General features: G+C 44.5%; 1 protein-coding gene across 4 annotated transcripts; it reads left to right on the top strand.

Annotated features, from left to right (window-relative positions):
* Window positions 1-85: 85 nt before the first annotated feature.
* On the top strand, window positions 86-17657 carry RNF103 (ring finger protein 103). 4 transcript variants are annotated; one of them, NM_001031169.2, is made up of 4 exons: window positions 86-413; window positions 2399-2538; window positions 13859-13974; window positions 15532-17657. In NM_001031169.2, exons 1-4 carry the CDS (start codon window positions 188-190, stop codon window positions 17102-17104), a joined length of 2055 nt encoding a protein of 684 aa, NP_001026340.2. In that variant the 5' UTR covers window positions 86-187; the 3' UTR covers window positions 17105-17657. The 4 variants fall into 4 exon arrangements, with proteins under 4 accessions (NP_001026340.2, XP_040555003.1, XP_015141397.1 ...); XM_015285910.4 differs by lacking the exon at window positions 86-413 and adding an exon at window positions 626-823; XM_040699069.2 differs by lacking the exon at window positions 13859-13974.
* The last annotated feature ends 949 nt before the right edge of the window (window positions 17658-18606 follow it).

Raw genomic sequence — 18606 nt, 5'->3', positions numbered from 1 at the left:
GTTATGTCTCCGCCGGCGGCCGCGGCTCCGCCGGGGCGGGGACAGCGGCGGGAGGGAGGCGGGGGGCGCGCAGCCCCGCCGCGCTGACAGCCCCGCGCCGCCTCAGCGCCGCCACCCGCGGGGCAGCGCCGGCCCCCCCGGCTTCTACAGGCCGTCCGTCCGTCCGTCCGTCAGCCCGCCGGGAAAGATGTGGCTGAAGCTGTGCTTCTTGCTGCTGTATTTCCTGGTGCTCTTCGTCCTGGCCAGGGTGTTCGAGGCCGTGGTGTGGTACGAGACCGGCTTCTTCGCCACGCAGCTGGTGGACCCGGTAGCGCTGAGCTTCAGGAAGCTGCGGACCATCCTGGAGTGCCGCGGGTTGGGGCACTCGGGGCTGCCCGAGAAGAAGGATGTCCGGGAGCTGGTGGAGAAGTCAGGTAGGGCCGCTTCCCTCCTCCCTTCCCTCCCTCCCCTCGGGCCTAAGGCGGCAGCTCCGGCCAAGGGCATCGCGGTGCTGCGGCCGGAGCCGCGGGCAGCGCACGGACGGCGGCATTCGCGGCGCTCCCCGCTGCGTCAGCGCGCCCGGCACGGGCCCGGCGTGACCCCTGAGCGCCCCGAGCTCGGCGGAGTTGTTGGGGCGGCTGTGGAGGGACGCGCGGGCAGGCGGCGGGGTGGCGGCGTTCCGGAGAAGGCCTCGGCGAGGCTGCCGAGGAATGGTTTTCCTTCGGGGAAGGGGTTATTTCTGTCGGAGCGCCGCGGGCGGTGTGGAGCGCGGCGCTGGGCTCCGTTTGCTCGGCTGAAAGCGAATGTCATCCGCCGTGAAAAACGAGGAGGAAAGAATCCGAATGTACGCAGGCTGGTGGGCTGCTATTTACAGTTCGGGCCGGCTTATTCTCCGCGTCCCTTTCCCTACGGTTCTCTTGTTTGCTGAGGGGTGTCATCAGGAGGGAGGCAGCGCTGTGGGATCAGTAGGTGCCGTGCGTGGAAAGCAGCGTGGAAAAGGGCAGGGAAGTGCTGCAGAAGTTGGTACAGACAGGTGGAGGTGGGGGGCTGTGGGGCGCCGGGCAGCGCTGCAGCACTCAGGGTGGGCAGAGCTGCAGGAGTGCGTGGAAAGTACAGATGGTGGCCCAAAGGGAAGTGGCCCAAAGGGCTCGAGATTGGCTGATGTAATCAGCGTAGTGCCAGCCAACAGGACATTGCTGCTGGTAAATCGCTGGGCAAAGGGCTGTTGTTAGGGAGAGACAAATCCCTGTGCTCAGTAAGGGGACTCGGGAGGCCAGATGGAAATAAAGAGAAGGGTTTGGATGAATACAGGGAGGGTCACAGCCGCAAAACGCTAACTGGCTTTAATAATTGATGTTAAAGCTGGACGTGGAAATCTAATTTGCTTGTATTGTTTGTTGTTTATTTATGTTGTTTATTCACTTTGCTGCCTCGCCAGTAGGCACCAGGAGGCAATTTCGGTTTTGTTTCCAATCACTTTCGCTCCTTGGCTGTCACGTACTTTCATGATGTCATTATGTTTGGGCTGCAAATGCTGCAGGGAAGTGTTTAACGCCAAACAAACTGTATTAACTGACTTGAAATGTCATGGAAACAACTCTGGTGCCAATAGGCTTTGCAGAATTTGTCTCTCATTTTGAAGTTTGAATTCCATGAATACTTTTTGAAAGCTCTCAAGTCTTTCCGCTGTAACTCAGCACTTCTTTTCCCTCCTCATTATGTAGGAAGCAGCCTCTTTGGGCAAGACTTCATTTCTTCAAGTTTAACATATTAGATGCAAAACCACCAGTTGTCATTAGGAGCGTTTGCAATGATGGTGAAACAAAACATGGGAAGGAAATGAGGTTGTGGGGGAAACATCGAATGATTTCACCACGAGCCCCTTATGTCGCTAGGATGGAGTCGATGGGAACTGATTTGCAACTCTGTAAACAGAACCCAACAGCTGCATTGTTCTGTGTTGGATTTTTGCTTCTCGTGGGGCAATCTATGTGTTTTTGGGTACTAAATTACTGATTGAAATGCCGTTTGAATGATCAGTGCTAAGACTTTGTTTGCTCCAAAATTACTATCCCCTGAAATGCAAGCCAAAATACGTGAATTCAAATTGCTGCCTGCCTCTGAGATGTTGTTATTTTCAGGTAGGGAGGCTCAGGAGATGTTCATTTACTCTCATGTGTGGTACATCTGTGTAATCAGAAGCATTGCCAAATTGTTCATAGCCAGGTCACCACGATGGAACTAAAATAACTTCAGTTCAGTGCCTTCCTACTGATAAGGATTTTGAGCACCCATTTAAAATCTACCTAGTGAAACTGCTGCTTTCTGAAATAGAATTGCAGTTACTATTAGAATTTGCTGCTATTAAGCAATCTGTCATGATGTTTTAACTGAATGTCTCCAACTGTCTCTTTTTCAGGTGACCTTATGGAAGGGGAACTTTATTCTGCTCTCAAGGAGGAAGAGGCCTCTGAGTCAGTTTCTAGTACAAACTTTAGTGGTGAAATGCATTTCTATGAACTTGTAGAAGACACAAAAGATGGGATCTGGCTGGTACAGGTATGGATATTTTATCGTGTATTTTTATCTATTTATCACATTCAAAGTAAGTTTTGAAGGAGCAATTTTTGGGAGTGGTTAACTAGTAGGAAAAGTGTGCAACAGAGATGGTGGCAGAGATAAACCACATCAGGGAGATCAGAAGGAGTGAATCTGTTCTAAAAATTGAGCAAGACTGGAAGTGACAGAGTTCCTATACAGAGAAGAAGAAGAAGAAAACCTGTTACTCGGTGGATTGCTTTTTGAAAACAGGTGCTTTGCAGCCAGCAAACAAGCAGAGCAGCACACTAGCACACAGACTGCGCAAGTACTTGGCCCTGATGTGTATTGTGTGAAGTAAGTGCATTAGATGTATGTGCTCCCAGCTGGCACAGGAGCAGTGCCTCTGGTCTTCCTCTTCTTTTATTACATGCTCAGACCCTATTGGTTGAAGTGTTTATTTATCTCAGGGGCTCAGAGCACTTTAGCAGTCTCTCTTACCTCTTCACAAATGAGAGAGGTGCAGCTTTCCAATCCAGCAGCCTGTTTGCAAAGTATATTCTGGAGGCTTAAAGTTTGCCTTTACCCAAACCTTGCGGGCCCACTGATTTACAGCGTGCTTCCCCAGGGCTGCACGAGAATGAGAAAACATTCAGGCTTCTGCAGATGAGGCTCTGGAGCAATTTATCATCTCTCTTGAGAACATATGAGAACATAAGATAAGTAGTCTAGATTAAAAATGTGAAAAAATACTTTCTTTCGTCAACTTCTCCATTGATAAGTGATCTTTTTAGGCAAAAGTTCCATGCTACCAGCCACAGTGGACTATCAGACTTTCCACCAGGTAATTCATTGTTTAGTTGACAGCTCTCCTTCCTACATTAAACGGTTTGTCTGATCTCCTCCCTTCATGTATTCTATTTAAATTGATTATCAGGATTTAATGACGTTGTGTTACTAGAGCTATGCTCTCACCACCTCTGAAATAGGCCATGAGATGACGGATTACTTTTGTAGTCAAAATGGTGTTGGCATTTTGGAAACAATCACTGAGTCCAAATTTCAGGTTTGAATCATACAGAAGGAGATATGTCAAGCAGAGAGAGGGGCTGTTGAGTGACACTGTGCTTTCTGTCTCTCAGCTAGCTGACAAATTCATATGAGTATGATGTGGAAAAACTCTTCTCCATACAGTTCAAAAGAGTAAAATGTGGCAGTTCTCTGTTGTCAGTTGTTTGCTGCATTTTAATGGTAATATATTTTCAGCCAGCTTCATAATAGCCAATCAGTCAGGCTGCGTTTTGATATCTCAGATGTGATGAATGTTGTCATCGTCTTGGAAATATTTGAACAGCTATTCAGTTGGTCACAATAGCTGTGGAAAGAAACATTATTGGAATTTACTGAATAATTTACTTGCTGAATGCTGTTGGTCTCTTTTCTCCGCAATGAAAACCACTCAAGATATCAAATTTCTTTCTTTCATTTTTGCCTTCCCTCAAGTTCTCATCGCTGTGCTTTCATTTGTTTCCCTCGCCACAATTACTTCACTCCTGCACTGGATTCTTTGTGTCCTTTCACAGGTTTTTCCATGCTCTTTTCACGTGCCTCTTCCCTGCAAATCTTCCTGTCATCACTTCCAGTTCCAACTCCTGATTGCCCTCCATTACCCATTCTGCTTTACCATTAAGCATACTGTGGAAACAGCTGCTCAGCTCAGTGCTTAGGCAGGAGACAGGGCAAGAGTGAGGATGCTTTATGTAGAGGTTCAGTGACCACAGAGAAGGGGGGAGTATTCCCTGCTCTGTTGTTGCTGCTGACTGGGAAGACGAAAGGAGCTCCAGATTCTTTCCTGACCCTGAATCTGTTCCATGTGGTCTGGGAAAGCAGTGGAGGGCAAAGAATGGTTCTGGCTCAGCTTGCACAGTGCTTGTTGGTTGAGTTGGTCTGGGAGACTTCATGATGATGGATCAGAAGATGAAGACTCGGAAGGTGATTTTAATTTTCCAGTGCACATAAATGAGATTTCTGGGGTGGCACAAGCTGGTAATGTAATAGCATGCACTGTCTGCAGAGGATGTGAGTAAAATGAGGAAACTACGATTATTTCTTGATGTGTCTGATAAATTCAGAGGTGAATTTTCGTTGAGAGCCAGCAAGATGAATCTCTTGAAGGAAGTCAGAGACCGTATGCAAGGAAAGCAAGTGTTTTGTGACTATGTTCCATTTTCTGGAAATCAAGATGCAAAGAATTGAGGTTTAGTGGTACAACAGTAGTTTGTTTACCAATGCAGCTGCTAGCAAGTGTCCCATGTTCCTGTATGGGGCTTCCATAGAGCCTCAGACAGCAGCATGTTCTCTCTCTTATTAGCTCATGATATCATCACCTTTCCGTTTATGTTCTTCTTCTTGCTTGCCAGCTGCTGTTATGCACTTCTCTGGTGAACAGGAAGGATGAGTGGTAGCTTCTGGAGCAGAGAATGGTGCTGTTTGGTTTATTGGCAGAGGAGTAACACAACATTCTTGCTTTTCCAGGCTCTGCTTTGCCTTAATGCTCTCTGGTTAGCCTCTAGAAGCTTATCACATCCAACAATGTACATAGCCATTAAGGCTTTTTAAAAACATACAATAAAGGATCTGCAGATAAAAAAAAAAAAAATCTTTGAATGAAGTTAAAATCTAAATTTATGCCTTTCTTTTGTTTAGAAGAAAGACCTTTTGTAACATGGTGTTAGAAGGAAGCAAAGAGAACTTTATCCTTGGCCTCGGGGCAGCAGGACAGACATGTCCACCAGCCAGCATGGCTGGGAGAGATGCAAAAGATGTGACTGTGGATGGAAAATAATAGCACCATGTCAGTTGGAATAGATGTTCAAGATGATCAATCCGGCCAACAACCTGACCTGCCGTGTGGCAGCTCTAGGCCACATCCCTTAGTGCCATGTCCACATGCCTCTTACATTCCAGTCTGTTCGGCATCTGAGCTTCATGTTCACGTGGTGTAATCAAAGAGTGAGGGATGTTTGTGCAGAGTTTTGATGATCTTTCTTCTGTTTTGATTTGCTTTTGCTTGCATGCAGAGTAATTTTCATATTTGCCTTTTCAAATTTGCCAGGTGACTGCTTGTTCTCATTAGAAGGAAATTAGGTGTAAGCACTTAGCTCATTTAAAATACGTTGTTCAATGTTTGTGCCATTTTTTCCAGTAGCCCTTCAGGATCATTTACCACAGGATACCCCATTTTAGCTTTCAGTATCCTTCTGGAGAGCCTTCTTATCCAGCCAAGGGTGTGCAATACCATCAGCTGAAATGTAATAGTTCTCACAGTGCCTGCATGTCTTTGTTAATTCATTATAGCAGCTCATTCATTTTCAGCCCCTGTATGTGGAGAGGACTCAACAGAGATGTTCAGATTGGAGGGTAGAACAGCTTGCCTGCCTTGAAAAACTACATGTAATTTCCTGGTAGTTAATAGTTATGTGCTGTGATGGATGCATTCTTCTGTCTTTGCCTATTTTAACCAAATTTCTCATTGTTTCTTTCTCAGAAAAGACAAGTTAAAAAAAACAACAAAACAAACAAAAACAAAAAACAAAAACCCGACATCTTTAATCCATAGGGATGGAATGGGAATTAGTTGTGAGTCCTTGGGACAGAGGGACTGTGTGGAAATCAGTTGCATCAGCACAGTGCAGAATAATCAACTGTGTGTGAGATGTCTCAGAATGATTGCAGGTGCAGATATTCTTATATCATCGTAGAATCATGGAATGGCCTGGGTTAAAAAGGACCTCAAAGATCATCAAGTTTCAACCCCCCTGCTGTGTGCAGGGTCGCCAACCACCAGGCCAGGCTGCCCAGAGCCACATCCAGCCTGGCCTTGAGTGCATCTAGGAATGCATAAGTAGGCATTTTCCCATGCTTCTAGTAGATAACACACCAGATCAGTTTTAATTAGATATATTTCTGTGACTTGTCCCAGTATCTCTATTGTTTTATCAATGGAAGGATAGTAACATAACAGTTAATGACAAAAAAAAAAAAAAAAAAACAACTATGTAAGACACATAGGAAGCTTAATTAATTGATTGGTGTTTTTCAGCTTTTATATCTTTGTGGATGAAGTCTTCCATAGAGCATATGTGCACTGTGCAGTGCTATGAGGCTGCCTTTGCTCGCTTACCCACTGCAGGCACCCTGTCGGAGTTCCTGAACCTCTGTGAGATATCTCAGACTGGAGAGTGCTGAGCCATGCTGACAGCTCTCACACACGTGTGACCTTACCAGTTCCTTAAATAAGTTAGGAATGGGTTTTGCTTGTGGCAAAATCGTGCAGGTCTTTCCAGCTCGGCAGTCTGTGTTCCTGCATGCAGAGATTGCCTTGCTGAGGCCAGGTGAGGGCTGAGTGCTCCTGGGAGGACTGCCTGAATGTGTTTGTGTGCAGAGGGTGATGATGGCTCTTAAATTCCCAGGTTTTGTTCTTCCTTACGATTTAATCTGTGTTACAGCTCCCCAGTGCCCTGTCTTGATGGGTACTTGGAGCTGTCTTTGTGCCCAGGCTGTAAAACCAAGTTTTGACTATTTGTGTGTATTCAGAACGTTGTGTGCTTGGTATGAGCAGGTGTGCCCGACACCTGGTATCTTGGCTAACTTCCAGCTTGGATAATGTTGGAGCTTCCCTTGGTGCTTTCATTTGGATAGCTTTCTCTTCCTTTAATGGCACACGCTCATATCCCATAATGGCTCAGAGATGCTGCCAACGTGAATATTTTTCCATCACAAAAAAAAAAATAATAATAATGTAGAAAACACATGGGCATCTCTGAGCTCTGAGCTTCTGTTGTGTCGTGGCAATCTCGATTCTGCCTTTCTATTTTGTTCCCTTTTTTTCTTAGTATTCCCATCTCTGGTGCAATGTAACAAATAGAAGTAGAGCGGCTCTTAATCAAACCAGTGAAGCACAAGGGTTGTTGAGTAGCAAAGTAAATAATCTGTCAGGGTGTTTTTCTCTGTAGTGCTGCTGAGGTTACTTTAGGTTTCTGGAGCCATTGGAATGGGTAATAACTAGATTTAAGGAGTGGTTTTAAAATGTCCTCTTTACAGAGCTGCCTGTCAAAAGTCTTCAGGGTCTGTATCCTTGCAGGCAGTGTGGTTTGCTACATGGAAGCTCCTTCCTCCATCTTGCAGTAGTTCTTCATACACATCAAATGGTTTGTATGTTCCTTTTCTCTGTATGTCTTAACTATCAGAGAAGGAAGAGAAAATGACTAAAGGAGCTGGAATTGGTTAAAATAATGAGAGCCGAAGCACCACAAAGTGTTGTTTGTTCTTCATATTTCTATGTCTGACTTTCCTTCTCATGCCTTGTGATGTTTGAACAGTCTCCATGGTAGGTGAGCTTCAAAACTTACTGAGACCACTTCTTGTTAGACAGGCCTGTTTTGAAATCTCTGCATAGAGGTGTAAAAGAGGTTGAGCAATATCTGATTTGAATGAGCAGAAAATAGAAGAATGCTCGAATGAAGCTTCTGACTTGTACTCAAATGCTGCTGGGCTACCAGAACAGGAATCTCTTTGCATGTTGCTACAGCAAATGTTTCCTTGAGTCTCTTCAGTAGCCATTACAACTTGTACTGGTACTTATCTTCTTAAAGTTGCATAGAATAATTTAGAATGATCCTTAACAATAGCTGGGAAGTTACAATGCAGCTGCATCATTGAGTTATGAAGTGGTCACTGTGATGTCCATGCATCTACCTGAAGGGCTTTCCTTTTGGATTAAGCAAACTGGAATAAACAAATGACTGTTTATGAGGGTGGATAGTGATAGGACAAGGGGGAATGGTTTTAAACTGGGACGGGGGTGGTTTAGGTTGGATATTAGGAGGAAGTTTTTCACAGAGGGTGGTGATGCACTGGAACAGGTTGCCCAAGGAGGCTGTGGATGCCCCATCCCTGGAGGCATTCAAGGCCAGGCTGGATGTGGTTCCGGGCAGCCTGGTCTGGTGGTTGGCGACCCTGCACATAGCAGAAGGGTTGAAACCAGATGGTCATTGTGGTCCTTTTCAACCCAGGCCATTCTGTGATTCTGTGAAATGTCTCACTGACATTGTCTTATTTTTTAAAACATTTATGTTTCTTTCTCTGGGATATTTGTTTTCAAAGTCTGTTTGCTTTTTAAATGTCATAACTGTGGCTATTTTAACTTATAGATCAAAATGATTCTATGAATTAGGTTCTTCATTGGCGTCACCTGTTTATGTCTCATGGGACTGTTCTGTCTAATTCACAGTCAGAAGAACTCTTCCAATGCAAAAGCGACTCACACAACTGCCTGCTGAAAACATCAGGATGTTAATACTTTCAAAATGATATGTCCGGTGTGTCCCTCGACTCATATTTTCTATTGGCCTCAAATTGCACCAGGGGAGATTCAGGTTGGATGTTTGGAAAAAACTTCTCTGAAAGTGTGTCAGGCACTGGAATGGGCTGCCCAAGGAGGTGGTGGAGTCACCGATCCAGGGGTGTTCAAGAAATGTTTAGGTTCTGTACTGAGGGACGTGGTTTAGTGGGAAATATTGGTGATAGGTGATTGGTTGGACTGGGTGATCTTGGAGGTGTTTTCCAACCTTAGTGATTCTGTGGCTCTGTAATTCTATGCTTTTTGTTTTGTTTGTTTTCATGTGGTATCTGAAATCCATCTTTTTGGGTATATGGTTATAGAGTGGAAAGTGAAAAAGAAAACTCAGTCACAAGACATAGAAATTGAGGAGCTCTCCAAGATGCAGTCTTTCCGTCTTTGCTTTGCACATCTTGGTAGCATAACTTACCTGCAGTATTTCACAACAGTTGCTTGGGAGTCTCCTGACCTTCTGGTGTGTTTTGTGGTCCTCCCAAATTCACAGATGACGTATGAAGAAACTCATGTCTGAGACTCCAGAGGAAGCTTGTAGATAAATAGAGCACAATGAGGGCCAAACCTTCTCTCCAGTTTCTTCTCCCACACTAAATGCAAATTGACATTGATATGAAGAGGAAGAACAGTAGCTCAGATCCAGTCCTCTGGCCTGGATTAGGTGTGCAGTAGGTAGCAGATCTATTCCATGCCGTAGGATTGTCAGATGGCAGGGTAACTTTGATCCTGTTGGATTCTCTTAGCCCATTAAGATGATTAATGGATTAATTGGATTATCTTCCTTGTATTATTTGTCACTCTGACAGATGATATTTTGCAGAACGTGAACGCAGCTAATAACAAGAAGAGCTTGAAGAGCCTGTATTCCTGTAAATGTCACAGATGTTTCCCAGCAGTGCTGGCTGATCTCATAAAATATACCTGTTCTTTTTTTTCCTATGAGCTTTCTCTTGATTTCTCCAGTTTAAGTGGAACATATGGCCAAAAGGGACCTCCTTGATTAGTGAGTTCACCTCTGCTAGGCTGTGGAGTACGTGTTTATAAAATACCTTGCTCTCTCTTTAAAATAGCTTGTCTGTGTGTAGTACTCCAGTTGACTGTTCCATTCATCTTGGAAATGTGCCTTGACTTTAGGCCTGAGGGTATTCATGGCTAATTTGTTCTGATTGTGCTTGAATTGACATTGCCCTTCAATTCCACCGACTCCAAATGCCTACCTTGCTACTCTCAGTGCATGGAATCAATCAAGCAGTTTGTTTTTGCCAGGTGTAATATTTCCTAGTGCTTGCTTATCTCATAGCCAGTTACTATTGATGCCGTACAGCCCTGCTGGATCAGCTGGCAGCCCCACGCTTCGCATCCTGCTGTGCTTTCTACCTGATGAACTCTGAGTGTCCTGTTTGCTATTGATTTCAATTTCATTTCTGACACTCTGCTTTATGAGGTTTGTACAGCTTTTCCTCCATGGCATTACAATCCTCTTTTCCCCCCCGTAGATGTGCTCCCGAGCTGTGTGTCAGCTGTGAATGGCTTCGGGCTTTCTGCAGGAAGGGCAGTAGTAGGGACATATACAGAACAGATCTCTGAGAGAAATCCATTAAGGACTCTGTTAATACCTTTCTGGCATTTTGATATTTTCTTGCCTCAGCCAATTTCTGATTTACTTTCTGCTTATTTTATTTTTTTTACTCATTACAAAAATTGATCTCCATTTCACCTGCAAGCTTCCCATGCAGCACAGTTCTAATGCTCTACCAAAGTGTGAACAGATGACTGCCTTTCCTTTGTCTTGAAATCCAATTCATTTTCTCCAGGAGAGGATTGGGTTTTTTTTCACTCTCATCTTAATCAGGAATGATACAACTTTAGTAATTCCAACCTGAGCAATTCTATGATTCCATGCTGGAGGGGATGGGAAATTCAATCACCTCCATGCCTTTAAAATTTGCTCTGCAATTTGTTGAGATCAAAGTAGTGAGATAACTTCCTCGTTTGCTCTTAAAAATAGTAACTAACCCTCCTGTCAGAGTGCAGATCACCATTACAGTGGTTTTATAAGAAATGTTTGCAGGTGGATCTGTAGTTCTGTGTGCTCATTGTATTGCAGTTCTGCTTCATCTGATTTGAACTGCATGATGCTATTTGAGTTTTGTTTCCATCTTCAGGTGCCATAAACATGCTAGCCCGGCCCCAGCCAGCCATCTCCTCTTCATCTGGCAACAGAGGCAGAGCACTAAGTTCATTTTGAGACCACATTTCCCCTTTGCTTAAAATGCAAAATTTGGATTGCTTTGATGCCTCAAAGAACTTGCAGACCTCTTGTGCATTCACTTACCTGCTCTCCTCACCCACAGTTCTTATCAGCTATATGTCTTATCTGATGAAAATTCACACTTCTTAAATAAGATCTGCTACAAGTGTTTATAAGTTAGCTTTAGACTGGGTTACACTATGGTTGCTTACCCTGTTGCTGACACCCTCATCCACAGAGATGATGGAGTACTGTGTTCAGTGTTGGGCCCCTCTCTACAAGAAAGACGTGGAGGCCCTGGAGTGTGTCGAGAGAAGGGCACTGGAGCTGTGAGGGGTCTGGAGCACAAACTTTATGGGGAGCAGCTGAGGGAGCTGGGATTGTTCAGTGTGGAGAAGAGGAGGCTCAGGGGAGACCTCATCGCTCTCTGCAACTCCTTGACAAGAGGTTGGAGCAAAGTGGGAGTTGGCCTCTTCAAACAGGTAACAGTGATAGGATGAGAGAGAACAGCCTCCAGTTGCAGGGGAGGTTTGGGATAGATGTTAGGAAAAAGTTCTTCTCTGAAAGAGTGGTAATGCATTGGCACAGCTGCCCTGGGAGGCAGTGGAGTTACCGTCCCTGGAGGTGTTCAAGAAGTACAGAGATGTGGCACTGAGGGATGTGGGTTGGTGGGGATGGGTTGGACTCAATGAGCTTAGAGGTTTTTTTCAACCTTTATGATTCTATGATTGCTTTCCAAAGTGCCTCTGTGCGGTGAACTCCCAGTGCTGTCAGTGGGTGTTGCCCACAAGGAACAGCTGCAGCAGTCATCTTTGGTTGTGTTGTTTTTTGGTAACGATGACATAAAAAAAGCATGAGCTCAAAGCATTTTGCAAAGTGTGCAAAACCATAGGAAAGTTCTCTCTATTTGGTTATGAAGCAAAAATTGCCAATTCTACCTCGTCTTCCAAAGTAACTTTCTCCAAGAGCACAGACTTTTTGATAGGATGGGAATTAGAATCACACAATTATAGGCTTCTTAGAGATGGAAAGGACCTCTGAATGCTATCTAGTCCGACTCCCCTGCAATGAACAGGGAATCTACTATTAATCTAGTCTGAAAATCAGGCAGTACCAACAGCCAGTGAGACAAACACAGTGACACATAGTGGTGATCTGTGCAGCACCTCGCATTCTCTGTGCACTGGCAGTGGGTATTGTAGTTTGTAGTGAGAAGGATCTCTTAGCAGTTGGCCCAAAGAGTAATACACATTCCAACGTTTTATTTCAATACTTCTTAATAAAATGTAATGACTCCTCGCTGTGCCAGGTGCCTTTATTGTGCTGTGGTAGCTTTGGGGATTTATTGATACAAATGTCTTAAGTTGTTTTTAGGAATGTGGTCTCTTTGGCTTGAAGTATACAGGAGGAAGAAATAAAAAATAGCCAGCAGGTGATGTGAAGAAGCCTCAATAACACAGCAGTGTCCCCAGCTGGTTGCCTGGGTGCCTGAAGGTTACACTGAGCCAACCCATGGGCAGGCAGGCTACGTGATGTGTGAGTTCTGAGAACAGCTGGAAGGATTCCCATCTCAGTCTTCAGCTGTGATTTTATTTAAACGCATTGATTTAAATGCAGTGCAATCCATAGCTTCAGTTTAGCTTTGTGTCTCTATATAGGACATCCTGTGCACCGAATCTGTTTATTTTCAGTTTCTGAGTGGATGCTACTTAGCACAAAGCAGATACATTTTTGAGTCTCAGAGGCCAGGCATGCTTTCCAGCCCAGTGTCTCAGCCTGTACACAGAGGGAGAGCTCTTCATCATGCTGACAGCCTAACTTAGGGAGGAGAGCTGACATTTCAGGTTATGAAGCCCAGAAACGATTTGGAGCAGTTTAATGGTGGGTAAACAAATGCCTAACAAATAGAAGTTTCAAAACTTGATTTAAAAACGTGTTTCAAGTGGTTGCCAGTCAGCTTGTGTAAGCATGTGAGGCATTTCTAAAATAGAAACTGTGACAGCTCATGGAACAACACATGATCAGGCATGCCATTCAGCATTACCTGCCAGCAGCAGGCAGACAGGTTCTCCTTTTTTTTCCCCTTCCTCGTACAGTTATTAATCAGTCCTTATCCTTTGTCATTTGCACCTGTAGAAGCTTACATGTAGGTAGCCAGAAGTATTTCTTTAATGCAGTAGGTTATGGCAAATTAGACCTTGGGATCTATCACAGTGAATTACCATCTTGAAATTGTAGGTGGGACGTGGGAGTTGGTGGAACAGTGACATAACCTCACGGACTGAGTCACTGGCAGAAGATTTTGGGGCATTATCTGGGAGTTTAATTATTAGTTTCCACTGCTCAGAGGTGGTTGATGGCAGAATAAACTGATATCAGGTACAGACACTATGCCTGTATGCATTTTACCTGCTTTGAGACAGTGTTTCTTTGGTATGCTGTAACTTAAAATGGCAGTGTGCTTTTTTTGCCTCTCTGCACAAAGAGTATTTCTGTCCTAGAGTGTCACTCACCAAAGACAGTGCAATTATCTGTTCTATGTTCCTGTTGTATTGTCTAAGGGAAGGGGAAGACAATATCAAGAGTGACCAGATCCCTCTTTTCATGAAATTTGCTCTTTATTTTGAAAAGCAAACTTACCGTGATACTGAACTATTATCTTTTTTTGGCAATAGGTCATAGCAAACGACAGAAGTCCACTGGTGGGTAAAGTCCACTGGGAGAAAATGGTGAAGAAAGTATCGAGATTCGGCATACGTACTGGCACTTTTAACTGTTCCAGTGACCCCAGGTATATTCTTAAAGGATTATCTAAATCCAGAATATTTAAGGCCGAGCTGTATTCCAGCAGCAGGGCTTCCTGCATTGTAAAAGCAGCTGGGATAGAAGGTGCTTTTATTTATTTCTCTGCTAAAGCCTCTTCAGAATTCTCTGCTGCATTATTTATCAGCATCGTAAACACAGGTCTGCAGCTTGCTAAAGCATCGTGGGGGAAATACATGATTAGACTGTGTGGAGCATCATACAGCAGTGATAGAGAATGAGTAGAAGAATCTGGCCTTAGGGCATTCGTGGACAGGAACTGTGCTTGCTTAGAATGAAGCTGAATATCACCCATATAAGAGAGCTCTGGGTTGCAGAGTTGTTCTTTTGCCATCTAGAAAGGAGAAACACAGGTGAGCACGAAGCTTCAGAGCACTGCCTGCTTCTCAGGATTACTGCCATCCTGTTCCTTGACAAATATATGCATGCTTCCATATAAACATGAACACACCCTTTGTCAGCAGACAGTGTGCTGTGCAAGATTGTCTGTTGTTTACATATGATTTCAAATGAGGAAGAAAAGCAGAGTCAAAGAAGCTATTAATAATCCTGTGCTGCTGCAAAAGCAGCCGTTTTATAGCGTTTTGCTGGAAGCATTTGCTTCACATTACAGGAAACCTTGTCTAGAATTTTGGTCTGGGGAATATGCATACACCTTAGGTATCTCAAATGCTAAATGTTTACCAAATTGCAAAATTAATTGAAAGGGAGGATTCTTAGACTTTGCAGTGTTTAGAGAAATAATCTTATATAGTAAAAGCACTGATATCTGAGCATCTTGAAACTTTGGCAACGTTTCTCTTTGCAGAGCTCCTAACTAGCCTCAGTTTTATTATAGAATCCTCATGAGTTCATCCCATCTCAGCCTCTGCTGGTTTTATGGTGAGCTCTCACCACTCCGGTTGGCCTTCCTGCATCCTTCCAAAATGGCCCCAGTAAGAAGTGCACACCCCTCTCACTTCATTGAAGCAGCTGTGAACATGCCAGTGTCCTGTTAAATTCACCCCGCTGCTGACTGGCAAAACTAGGTTGGAAGGAAGCACTGGAAAAAGTTATCTGAAAGCTGCAGGACACTGACTTGTATTGTAATGGTTTTTGTTTTGGCCAGAATGCCTGTGAAAAAACAGCTCCACTACCAAAGCTCTGTGGTGTAGAGAAAAAAGTCTACTTGTGTACTTCTCAAAGCCAGTTCCCAGGCAAGGTGACTCTAATGTATGGCCTTGTTTATAATAACCAATGAAAATGCACACCGTTCCTCTTTCAGCATTTGACAAATGCATATCTGCTCTTGGCTTTCTTGTAAGATAGATAACAAAGAGACAAAAGATTGATAAAAGAGATAACAGATGTGTTGTAAGAATAAATGCTCTCAGTCAGAGATTATTGGATGATGTATTTCATGCTGTTATCTGTAAGAACTCCCAGGTGCTCACCGTGTCTAATCTTTGGACTCATTAAGGAGATGTAAGGACTGCAGCTGCAGGAGTGTACAGCTCCATAACCTAACTTGCCATTTTCTTTGCAGATACTGCAGGAGGAGGGGCTGGCTGAAATCCACCCTCATTATGTCAGTTCCACAAACCAGCACCTCCAAGGGAAAAGTAATGCTTAAAGAATACAGCGGGCGCAAAATTGAAGTGGAGCACATTTTCAAATGGATCACAGCCCACGCTGCTTCTCGGATCAAAACCATCTACAACTCTGAACATTTAAGAGAAGAGTGGAACAGAAGTGACCAGTACCGTGTGAAAATATACCTATTTGCCAGCCTCGACCAGCCTCCAGCCTTCTTCTCTGCACTAAGTGTAAAGTTTACCGGGAGAGTAGAGTTCATTTTTGTGAACGTGGAAAACTGGGACAATAAAAGTTACATGGCAGAAATTGGTGTCTACAAGACACCATCCTACATACTTAGGACTCCTGAAGGGATTTACAGGTATGGAAGTAATGCTGGTGAATTTATATCACTGCGTGCCATGGATTCCTTTTTGCGCTCGTTGCAACCAGAAGTTAATGATTTATTTGTTTTAAGCTTAGTTTTGGTTAATCTGATGGCTTGGATGGACCTGTTCATTACGCAAGGCGCTACTATAAAGCGTTTTGTGGTTCTTATAAGCACTTTAGGGACGTATAACTCACTACTAATTATTTCCTGGCTACCCGTGTTGGGTTTTTTGCAACTACCTTACTTGGACAGCTTTTACGAGTACAGTTTAAAACTCTTCAGGTACTCTAACACAACTACGTTGGCTTCTTGGGTAAGAGCCGACTGGATGTTCTACTCTTCACACCCAGCGCTCTTCCTCAGCACATACCTTGGTCATGGTTTACTGATTGATTACTTTGAGAAGAAGAGAAGGCGCAATAACAACAACGATGAAGTCAATGCTAACAACCTGGAGTGGCTCTCAAGCCTGTGGGACTGGTACACCAGCTACTTGTTTCATCCTATTGCTTCCTTTCAACACTTCCCTTTTGACTCGGATTGGGATGAAGACCCAGATCTGTTCTTGGAGCGTTTGGCTTTCCCCGATCTCTGGCTTCACCCTCTGATACCCACAGATTATATCAAAAACTTACCAGTGTGGAGGTTTAAATGCCTCGGCGTCCATTCGGATGAGGAAATGCTGGAAACCCTTCAAGATGGCGAAAGTGACTCTGACACTGAGAACAGAGAGGTCTTCAGCAGTGAAAAAGACATCTCGGAGGACGATGAGCCAAGTACATTTCATAGGCCCAGGGCAGGAGAGCCTCGCAGCCGTGCTGGCAGCTGTTCGTGTGCCAGTACATGTTGTCACAAGGAGCCATGTGAACGGAAAGCGAGGTCGTACGGCTCGTACAGCACCGCAGACGAGCCAGATTGGTCAGCATGGCCCCCTGAGATGCTGCACTGTACGGAATGCGTGGTGTGTCTCGAAAATTTCGAGAGGGGCTGCCTGCTCATGGGCTTGCCGTGCGGCCACGTGTTCCACCAGAATTGCATCGTGATGTGGCTGGCAGGCGGGCGGCACTGCTGCCCTGTCTGCAGGTGGGCTTCTTACAAGAAAAAGCAGCCATACACGCATCCACAGCCTTTGTCCAGTGATAGCCCGTCTTAGCCGTGTGTCCATGTCCTCTGTCAGCTTTCAGGATATTACTGCTTGCCTTTTAAATGTTAGTCACTTAAAGATTACGTGGTTTGAAGTTTTAGTTTAAATGTTAGTGCAGTGAACTAAAATATACACGATGCTAACGTTAACGGCAGAGTTATTTGGTTGCCTTGTGTGTTGGACTGAATGCATTCTTACCGTACAGTAACTTCTTTCTTTTCAACATCCGGAAACTCAACGCTGTTTTTGTAAGCACAAAATCAAACCTCCACCAGAAGCGTATCCCAGCAAACGTTTACAGGTGAGGATATGGGGGGGGAATCCAAATTCTAATCGGAGATGATTGCTTAATTTAAGTGTTTCTTCTTTTAGAGTCTGTTCAGCACATCCTTGTTGAATAATGTACGTTGTAAGACAGTACCGTTTAAAGAGAGAGACGTGAAATAAATTATTTTAAAAGGAGATTTGTAATGTTAATTGTTTTGATAAATATTTTGTGTGTACAGTTACAGATGTCTTGCTGGTCTGATTTATCTGTGAAGACAATAAAAATATAACACAACTTTTGTGACTGATAAATCATCTCCTGGGGATGCTGGCATTCGTTTCTGTCCTGCAAAGGTAGTTGTGGTGTCCCTGTGCACTGCAGGGGAGTTGGAATAGATGGCCTTCAGAGGGCCCTTCCAACTCGAAGGATTCTATGTTTCAATGAACCACTGGCCGAGCAGAAGGCAGTGGTGTCTCACTGAGGTTCTCTGCTTGATAAGGGGTTTCCTGATGGATCACAAATTGCTTTCTCAGACCCTCTTCCTTACAAGCTGTCTCTCCAGTACCTCATCTGCAGACATCTAGAAAGGCTTCATGGTCTCCAGTCTCAAACCATCATGAAAAGCGGCAGAATGGCATGCATGACTGGAGTACCCTGTTAAGGTAGAACGTTCCAGATTCCAAGTGTTGGTGTTCTGCAGTGATTTCTGATTTCCTGGAGCAGTGCGACGGCTGTTTGATGCCGTGAGAAATGGGCTCTGCTCTCTTTGTATTTCAGTAAGAAACTGCGCCTTTGGTTGTGCCTTTCAGAAATCATATGACTGCAAATTCAATGAGGAAATCTCGCTTTATCTCCTCCCCAGTCCTTGCCCATGCGGTACGAAAGGAGGATAATTAACAAAGATATTGGAAAGCATAAACGCAGGTCCCTGTTGCAGTTCTGCTCCATCTCTTTCCTGTGCCTTTAGAGGCATTTGGGATGTGAGTGCTCACAAAGCCATCTGGCGCTGTTTTATCCATGCAGGGGACCTGGACACGTCGGTTGAATCACCAAATGTTTCACACCTCCCATCAGCAGGGCTCATGGCAGGAGGACACTCCTAATAAGCAGAAGAGCTGTTCTGAACAGTGAGCGCATCTTTCCTTATATCCTATCGCAGCGTTGAGGTAGGGGGGGCAGAAGGAGCATCACCAGCCCTGTTGTACTGCAGAAAGTGCTTTTATTCCAGCGGAGGGCTGTCGGT

The sequence above is a fragment of the Gallus gallus genome, chromosome 4, assembly GCF_016699485.2.
Source record: "Gallus gallus isolate bGalGal1 chromosome 4, bGalGal1.mat.broiler.GRCg7b, whole genome shotgun sequence".
NCBI lineage: Eukaryota > Metazoa > Chordata > Aves > Galliformes > Phasianidae > Gallus > Gallus gallus.
This window is presented reverse-complemented; position numbering and strand designations above follow the sequence as displayed.

What these genes read in the sequence shown, in the direction of transcription:
- RNF103 (NM_001031169.2), top strand. Translation starts at nt 188, where the DNA reads ATGTGGCTGAAGCTGTGCTTCTTGCTGCTGTATTTCCTGGTGCTCTTC. An exon ending in GGAGCTGGTGGAGAAGTCAG is followed by an intron (nt 414 to 2,398) that starts GTAGGGCCGCTT and finishes TCTCTTTTTCAG; the next exon opens with GTGACCTTATGGAAGGGGAA. An exon ending in ATGGGATCTGGCTGGTACAG is followed by an intron (nt 2,539 to 13,858) that starts GTATGGATATTT and finishes TTTTGGCAATAG; the next exon opens with GTCATAGCAAACGACAGAAG.